Here is a 9,564-nt window from a genome sequence, read left to right as displayed (position 1 = left end):
ACAGATGTGTATGGAAGACTCTTCAGAGTCACTTTTATAATTATGATACAAGTAGAGATGTTTCCAATACAGGTCCTTTTAATCAGAAAACACATAAGGGAAAGCAGTAATGTTGAATGAGGCACGGCAAGGTGGTCAACTTTACAGACTGCATCCTCAGGCAAGGCAGTTTTATTACTATTAAGTGTAAACCCCTTTCTGATGAGAGGCATGAGGAACTTATAATTTAGTGGTTTGATCCCTGATTTTATCCATGCAGACTGACCTCATTGCAGGACTGGGATCATGATTCCACAGATTATTCATACACCTGGAAAAGGAGAAAAGACTCTGGTTCATGGAAGCTCTGGAGCTTCCAGAATGTTAATGCACTTACATAAATGGGACATGGATCAAGGAAGTTCTACTTCTAATATGGCAGAGTGTGATTTATACACTCCTTCCTTCAGCCCTCAGCCTTCCTGAAAATTCTTGCACACACTAATACCTCTTCTGCCTGTTCCTGCTGCTGTTGTTGGCAAAACTTCTTATTTAAGGAGGTGCACTTTGTATCAAAAAAAAACCCTAATCAGTCAAAGGTTTTGAGAGGATAGCAGAAACCAGCCATATCAACCCAGCAGCAGCAAGCTGTCCTAACATGACCTGTGATCAACAACCAGGTTGACACATGACAGCATTCCTACAGGGTAAACACCACTGATAATAAGTACCTCTAGGTGCTTGTGAAACCTTGCTAAGCAGAGGGAAATCTCCATGAAGGAATCCTGCAGTCCTGGTAAAGGAAGTGTATTTTTGTCAACAGAAATGGTGCTGATGCTCAGGCTCACTGCCCCCGCACAACCCAGCTACCACAGCTTTTCCTACACATCATTCTCGTTCAAGGAGCTGCTCTAGCTCTACCAACATAAGGCGAGCCTATATTGTGTAACTATCTATGCCAGACTTTCATCCCCTAAAGGTGTAGCTATACATAACAGTGTTTAGACAAGATCAAACATAAATACCCTGTTGGTGGAGTGCTGCACAGAGCTCCACCACCTCAGGCAGACAGGGTTGCTTAGGAGGGTGCTGCAGCAAACACAAGCTGAAGCAACTTAAAAGAGCTGCTCTCAGATCCACAGGTGAGTTTCTACAGGCCTAGCTCTGGCAGTGTGAATGTTATCACCTTCATTCCTCTGCCAGAGCCTTACCTCAGAGCAGAATCAGCACAAGAGAGCATGTCCTTGGGCCTCAAGTGCTGCTGTTCACAGTTCAGAGCCACCCCTCAACCATGAGCTCGTTAACGCATTAGGGATTGGTTTCCACATCTCAGCAGCAGATGCCTCCTCTGCCTTCAGAGAGGAATCCATCCCAACAGGCTTCTCCAATTAGGCCAGTCTCCTACCACAACACAAAGCAGCACTAAGGCGCAGATCACAAAGGTTAGTCATGTCCTCCTTTGAACCACTTCATCAGGATTTCTGGCTAGACAAAAGACTATAATGCTTATTTTTCTGCCCTTTCTCAATTAGACGATAATTTTACCATACAAGTAACTAGGCCCAGTCTCAGCAAACAGGACAAGAAGTCAAACTTCATCCCATCTCTTTCTTGACCCTCTTTATGATACCTCAGAAAAAGTGAAATCCTCCTTGCATACAGCGAAATCCCAACTCGCATACAGAGGAACTGCTTCCAGTCAGATCTCTGAGACTCTCTGATGCTCCAAATAAGCCACTTTGTCTCCATGGTAATTATTTATATGGAAGCTGTTGTTCTTCAGCCTCATCTACCCTTCCCCTTTTGAAAAATACTGAATTAACTTTGAATGCTGGTGTGAAAGTAGCACTAGCCTGGCATAAGCAAGGCCCTGCTCTGACGAGATGGATTTGACAAGCTCCTCCAGACTCCAAAACCACTTTCTTCAAGACCCCGTCATTCAAATTCCTATTTCAAGTCAGACTGCTAACAGTCCTTGAAAGATAAAGCATAAAACCTCCCAAACCAGCTCCCAAACCCCAATCAATCATCACAGAGCAAGACCTCCGTAATATCATTGCAAGTTTATAGTCTCAACACAATGCAGAAAAAGGGCACGACTGTGGTTCTAGAGCTTCTTTGTTTAAAAAAAAACAAACACCTCAACACTCTGTCCCAGAGTCAGGTATGACACTAAGCCACTGGTAGGCCAGCTATCCTTAAGAAACTGTCCAAAGGAATTCATGGCACTAAAGAAATTCTTCACTGTTCAAAAGGGTAATACTGCCACCTACCAGGGAAACCCAAAATACAGGAGCAGGTCACCACATCCAAGGAAGCATTTCTCTGGCTATGAACAGCAAAAGACAGAGACAACTGAAGTCACATTCTTCTTCTGCCTTTTGTCACTGTTCCGTTGTTATACAGAGGCTTGAGCTTGCTGGAGGGCATTTACTAGAAGACAGCATTCAACTACGTCACGACAGCTCACGTGCATTTTATAAGCTGGTGTGTATCAGGGACTACTCCAAACGCAGAGCATGATTTCAGACCCTATGCACTGGTTTGATGGCATGGCTTAAACGAAAACTTAGTAATAACAGGGGCACTGAAAACATGCTGTGTGAGTTCTCTCACAACTTCCTGTGTCCAGGAGGTGGATGTTTATGTCAGTCACTTCTTGGCAGGATGACAGCTCAGCTACCTGAACTTCTATAAAGCACCCTACCCTGATGCTGCAGGACTGGCCACCTTAGAGATCTCAGAAAGCATTTCTCTGCTTCCTGGTCATACCTACCTAAAAAAAAATAGACATGGTCTATTAATTAATACCCAAGTCTGAAAATGCACATAAAATTTAACGCTGAACATAAAGGTTTGAGTCACCACATACCCACCCCATCACCTTGTGCTCTGAAATTCAGAAAAGTGTCCAAGTGACATTTGTACTAAAGACACCAAAACTGCATTGCAGCCCGTCACCTGGACTATCCCCAGCCTGCTGAGATCACCCATAAATTCTTAGTCTATTCCTCAGTGTAATACTGGACAGTATCACATGTTCCTACTACTGCTTGTAATTTTGAAAGAACAGGGCTAAACATAAGCTAGACACTTCTGCTGACAGGTACATGACTCAGGAGTGATCCCTCATCAGCACAAGAACAGAAAACTGCAGTTACTCAGTCAAGATTCTTTCTTTAACTGAACAGTACATGTCATGCCTGCAGGCTGTGCCTCTCTGCTCATGTGCACCTGCAGAGAAATTCTTTTTCATGCTAGTAAAACTATTACAACAAGAAGTCTGGGACCAGACCTGTGAGGAGGCAGCTGCACTACCTGCAGGCACCCCTTCCCTGTGGGACACGTGAGACTGGGAAAGGATCCAGTTCCCCAAGCACTGCTCCTGCTGTAGCAGTTGGCTGGACAAGGAAAATGCAGAGCAAGGCAACAGGCATCATTTCTGAATCTGGGCTACAATGTTCTGCACATCACTAAGACTCTTCAGTACAAGCCAGAGTTGTGTCTGACACACAAGCGACAAATGTCTTGAATGCAGACATTCTGCACAAATTCTTGAACTCTGTGTGCCATTACAAAGCTCTTTTGAGGCAACAAAAATAACCCCTTTAGTATCGTGGAGGAACCAGATGACCCTTTTTTCTCAATGGTCATCAATAAAAAAACAGTGAAGGATGATACCAAATCAAATTGGCTACTGAACTGTGATAGCAGGAGAGCTCTAACAGGCAGTCTTGATGGCCTTAGCCACAACACTTCTGCCTGAAACAAAGTGGTAGGAAAATGCTCCAACATACAACGCGATTATGAGTACAGTGCATATACAACTAACAGTTATTTAAAGAAAGCAACAGATGAGTAAAAATAGTCCTAGGAAGGTTCTACATTCTGAAGAACCCCTCGATCAATCCTGAGCATAATGAAAATCTTCAGAAGGAAAACACAGAAGTCAATGATGACACTTTTTAATTTGATATGGTCATACTTTGTGTCAAAATAACCTGTCAACAGAGTAAGACAGAACTAGAGAACAGGCAAGTTTCATATTTACAGTCATTCAGAAGTAATAGTGTCAAAGCCTACCTTGAATAGTGGTGACAGAAGCACAGGAACATACAGAGAATCACCTTTTTTAGAACATTATTAGAATTTTATTACATTATCTTGCTAACTATTAAAAGAATCTGTTGCATTTTTTACTGCCTGATTCTAATTCACCAACTCCTCAAAGTGATTTGCAATACAAAAAAAACAAAAGCCACTTTTTCTGTCTGTAAACAACAAAACCATTCACTTTTGTTTTCCCAGACATAGCAGAGTTCACACTAATGCTTTACTCTTTACCATTAAATAAAAAAAATAAAGAAAAAAACAAACAACAGTTGGGCAAAGGGAAAAAACAGACCAGGTCAGTGGAATCATTCAGTTGGATTCTGGATGACAATCAGGAAGTAGTCTTTATCTGGAGAAAAAAAGAAATAAATTACTCTTTCATTGTTGATATTTTTTCACAGCAACAGTAAAACTCAATATTTTTTGTATCTCCCTGGTATGCTGTGAGAACTGTAAAGTTCTGACATTCATTCTCACTGAGCAAAACAGGACTGGCATGTCAGATCACTTATTTTTGAGTCTTACAGAGAAAAGGCATCAGATTTAAGAACTGCATGCTCCCAAGGCAATTGAACTTAACTCAGTTTGCGCCTAGGAAGTAACTGTAACTGGCATATGCAGTGATGGAATCAAAATCAGTGGTGCAAGATGGTGACTTCCTCTATCTCACAGGCAGGCTGCTGGGCTGCAGTGACAGTAGCTACATTTTTGCTGGAGCAATGCTCCTTCCTCTCTGGTTTCCACATGAAGGATGAAAAAAGCCTGCTTCAGCATAGAAGAGGGAGCCTGCCTTAACATCTGCCTGGCCAGTCCCTACAGAGCACCCTACTGCAACTGCAGTCTCCTCCTCTGCCTCCCATCAGCACAAGCCCACAACAGAGCCAGCGCAGCATGGAAGAGCAAAGCTGAGTTCCTGCCACATTAGTGAACTCATTGCTTCCCATTCTATAATTTGATTTAAAAAAATGTTGCTGCTGATATAACTGTACAACTCCTGACTGCACAAATGAGTTCAGAGTCGAGCAAATCCAGAGGAGGCCACAGAGATGCTGCGAGGGCTGAAGCAGCTCTGCTCTGGAGAAATGCTGAGAGAGCTGGGCTTGTTCAGCCTGAAGAAGAGAAGGCTCCAGAGAGACCTTAGAGCAGCTCCCAGTGCCTAAAGGGGATACAGGAAGCCTGGAGAGGGGCTTTAGACAAGGGCCTGTAGAGACAGGACAAGGGGGAAGGGCTTTAACCTGCCAGAGGGGAGACTGAGATTGGACATTAGGAGAAGCTCCTCCCTGTGAGGGTGGTGAGGCGCTGGCACAGGGTGCCCAGAGAAGCTGTGGCTGCCCCATCCCTGGCAGTGTTCGAGGCCAGGCTGGACAGGGCTTGGAGCAACCTGCTCTAGTGGAAGGTGTCCCTGCCCACGGCAGGGGGTTGGAACTGGATGAGCTTTAAGGTATTTTCCAACCCTAACCATTCCAATTCTATGATTCTACAGCTAGAATATGCTCTATTACATTTCTCTGATCTGGAAAGATCTATTGGATTGCTTTATCACTTAGCCTGCAGTGCTGAACTGAAACTTCTCTCAAAATACATTCCTTTACAACTCTTGTGCTGTAAAGGAAAGACACAAAGCATGAGAGGCTGCAACATGCTCTCAAAAACTATCTGACACTTTCTACTTTGATCAAGATGAAACAAGGAAATTTCCCACATTCAAACATGAAAAAAGCAAACTTAGGTCAATGATAAGTTTCAACCTTGGAGCAAGCAGAACAGCTTCTTGGTAAAGAAGAGATTACACAATATGAACAGAGCAGCAGGCAGAACTTTTCTCTCACGCTGACAGCATCAACCTCATGAGAATTCTGCTGGATTCCCTGAAGCCTCCTTTGTCCCCACTCACTTTTACCTGGTGCTACCATGATCTCATTTTTCTTGGAGCGAATCCTCAGGAAGGTGAGGTCATTCTGGGGGTCGATGTCTCGCACGGTACTCCTCGCTTTCATGATGAAGCTGTGCATGAGGCCTGCGTACTGAATTGTTGTGGAGTTGTCCATAGTACTTTTGATAGGAATACCTGCAAGGAACAGGGGACAGGAAAGGTCAGCGACAAAACTCCAGACCTAATTCTGCCTTGGGCATCAGCAAGTCCAGCTGGGGTAGCTATTTATCCTAGCAGATGTTGCCCCTACACCAGGGATTAGAAGTGTTTTTTTTAAAGGCTTAAAGGAAGAACTTGAACAGAAATAAGATGTGGAAAGGCTAAGATCTGGAACCACAGGTGTAAGTGAGAAGAACTATTTACCTCTAGTACCATCAGTGCTTTACTGATGCTTTTTCATTTATTTATGAGATTTATAAATATAAATAACTAGTAACAAAAATAAATTCAGGGTGGGTGGGGGGAGAAGAAATAAAAATGTTTCAATTTTGTTCTCCTAAATGGGAACTTCTTTTCCTACCAGAAAGGCTCCTGAACCTCACAGTTAAACGATTTTCAAGTAAGCCAGGCTGGCATCAGCACTGACTGTAGAGGACATCACCTGCTGCATCATATTGTTAAGAAGCTGAGGCTCCAACATTTAACCTAAGGGTTGAGGCAGTCCTGCGAGGTCCTTGTGCACCAGCCAAGAGGGCAGACCCACTGTCTGGCCAGAGCTTTCCCTCCCTTACACTTCTGTCACCCATTAGACATGTTTTCCCACAAAAAGCCAGCCAAAATTCAGCTCTCATGTCAGAAGAGTGCAGCAGCCAACTACCAAGTTTCTGACATGGCAGAAAAACTGCTGCAGGTGGATGTTCAAATAAGCGCAGCTTCAGCCTGGACAGCACAATCCATCATTCATGACCATGAAAAAGCAGTGAGCAGGGACACAACATGCATACAAGCATGCAATGATCTGATCTTCAGAATATTCATGTACAGAATCATAGGATCACCTAGGTTGGAAAAGACCTTTGAGATCTTCAAGTCCAATCTCCACCTCAGTACTGCCGAGGCTACCACTAAACCATGTCCCTGAGGGCCTCATCTGCACAGTTCGTGAACACTTCCTGGGATGGTGATCTCACTATCTGTCATCTTCTTTAAGGATTATTTCCAGGAAATATTCAAATTAAACTGATAATCACACAATATTAAGAAGTTGGGCTGCTCATGGTATATTCAGAGTGCTCTGGATGAGTCTGCTATGTTGGACTCTTCAACTCATGAGTCCCATGAGGCCACAAGCATCAGACAGCTCAAGTCCACCAAAACAGCAGTATTCTGGGCAGGCACAGCAGCAAGACTGCAATGTCAGGAGCTCTTTTAGTGCTACTAATAAAGGCTTTGACAGAACAGTCTCAGACACTGCCATAACTCAAATATTTCTATGCTTTTGCAAAATTTTTTAATGTATTTATTTCCTAAAATAACAAAGTGAAGTTGCAGAAAAGCAGAAATGAGAATTGAGTTTTCTCTTGTAACCTAACTACTGTCTGTCTTTTGGTTACAGGTATATCTTTACTAAAGACAGAATGTAACCTAAACACAAGTATAACAATCAGCAGCCCTTAAAAGCGCACAGCTGGAACTAGCTGTATCTCAGCAAACCGAGAATGACATCGTACCTTCCGAGTTCACAACAATGATTCCCTGCACTCCCTTTTGGCTCTGAATTCGCTTCAGCGTTTCTTCCACCTCAGCCTGCAAACAGAGAAAGCACAAATCAAGAGAATATTACAGCTGCTGTTTGTCTTCCACCAAAGCTTTGTAATACTGTGCCTGAAAGCCACACAAAGATGTATCAGGCACATACCACCTACACTGTTCTACGCAGCTAAGCACCTGCACTTTGGTACTACCTTTTCTGCATGATCTTTTCAGTTGTCTTCCGTCTTTGCTCTTCACTCCTCTGTGATTACAATACTGGGGAAACGTGGAACTCCCTCTAATCTTTCCCAACCCTCCTGCAACCTCCCACATTTGTTCCTTGCTGTAGGCTTGCAACTAGATGATTAGATTTGCTTAGTCAGGCTGCTGCAATTTACCTGTCAAACAAATATCATGTATGAAAACATATATGGAATTTATGAAAAGTAGAAGATACATTCTGAATGCAAGACCACCTTCCCTTTTATCAAATTAATGCTAAGAACAATCACAAATAAGGGTAAAAAACAATAAATGCCATTTATATATATATAATTATGATTTGTGTTGGAATAGCTGCAAGATGATCACAGAATCAGAGAGTGATCTGGGTTGGAAGGCACCTTAAAGCTCATTTAGTTCCAACCCCTTCCACCAGAGCAGCTTGTTCCAAGCCCCTGTGTCCAACCTGCCCTTGAGCACTGCCAGGGATGAGGCAGCCACAGCTTCTCTGGGCACCCTGTGCCAGCGCCTCAGCACCCTCACAGGGAAGAGCTTCTGCCTGGTATCTGAACCAAACCTCCCGGGAAAGCACCCGCTGAACACGAACAGGGCCGCACCCGCGCGTTCCTAGCACAGAACCCAAACCCGAACCCAACTGGGGGGGACTGAGAGAAACCGGAGAGAGACCCAGGAGCTGCCCACAGCCGCGCAGCGCCTCGGACGCGGACGGACCCCGTTCGGCCCAGCCGCCGAGCCGGGCGGGGCAGCGCCGCTGGCCCGGGCTGTCCCAGGGCCGCGCATCTCCGCCTCACGAACGCGGGGTTTCGCCCTCCGGAGCTGCATTGAAGGCGCGCGTCCCGCGGCACCGCAGGGAGCCCGCCCTCCCCTCCTCAGCCCGGCGCCGACCCGAGCAGCGCGGCCGCGGGCTCACCCACCATCTTGAGCCGCCACCGCCCCGTCACGGCCCCGCGCTGCGCCTGCGCCCGGCCCGGAAGCGCTTCTAAGGGCGGGTGTTGGTGAGGTGAAGGCGGGTGAGCTCTGCCTTCCCATAACGGCAGCGGGCGGAGAGGGCCGACACACCTGGAGCGCTGTGGTACGGTGTGGTCCTCGGTACAGGGAAAGGATGTGGATGGGCAGGAGAGGGTCCAGAGAAGGGCCACAAAGATGCCCCAAGGAGTGGCCAGAACGTGAGGGAAGCCTTCGGAAATGAAGGCTCAAGGCAGATGTTGTCACCGTATTGCAGTAGTTAAAGGGTGGCTATAAAAAAGAGTCCCTTTATACAGTGACTGCATGGAGGAGTAACGGGCACAAGTTACTCTTGGGGGGATGGAAAAAAAAGGAAAACTTTACAGCAGAGAAAAATCACCCATTGGAATAGGCTTCCCAGACTGTTGGATCGGGTCCCCAGCAATGGTCATGTTAAGATCTGGACATAAAAAGTTCTGGGACATTGTATCTGGCTCTGCTTTCCACAGAAAGGTTGAGCACATGATCCTCAGCATCATTTCCAACCTGGTGTAGGTGACTGATTCCATGAACAATTCCTCGTACATGGCCATGTTTCTCACAGCTTGAGGAGCATCTCAAGAAACCTTGGTCAGCGTTGGAACAAGCCGTGCCCGATG

The 9,564-nt window shown here is 45.3% G+C and overlaps 1 protein-coding gene across 2 annotated transcripts; it reads right to left on the bottom strand.

Moving 5' to 3' along the window:
• Window positions 1-3,928: 3,928 nt before the first annotated feature.
• On the bottom strand, window positions 3,929-8,964 carry DYNLRB1 (dynein light chain roadblock-type 1). Of its 2 annotated transcripts, none has more exons than XM_062604036.1 (4): window positions 8,875-8,964; window positions 7,696-7,771; window positions 5,987-6,160; window positions 3,929-4,441 (listed from the first exon to the last, which is right to left on the bottom strand). In XM_062604036.1, exons 1-4 carry the CDS (start codon window positions 8,875-8,877, stop codon window positions 4,398-4,400), a joined length of 297 nt encoding a protein of 98 aa, XP_062460020.1. In that variant the 5' UTR covers window positions 8,878-8,964; the 3' UTR covers window positions 3,929-4,397. The 2 variants fall into 2 exon arrangements, with proteins under 2 accessions (XP_062460020.1, XP_062460021.1); XM_062604037.1 differs by having other exon boundaries at window positions 5,993-6,160.
• Between the last annotated feature and the right edge of the window lie 600 nt (window positions 8,965-9,564).

This window comes from Pezoporus occidentalis, unplaced genomic scaffold, assembly GCF_034315485.1.
Source record: "Pezoporus occidentalis ecotype Australia unplaced genomic scaffold, CSIRO_AGI_Poc_V1 ctg83, whole genome shotgun sequence".
Lineage (NCBI taxonomy): Eukaryota > Metazoa > Chordata > Aves > Psittaciformes > Psittacidae > Pezoporus > Pezoporus occidentalis.
The sequence above is the reverse complement of the archived record's forward strand: the minus strand, read 5'-3'. Positions and strand labels throughout refer to the sequence as shown.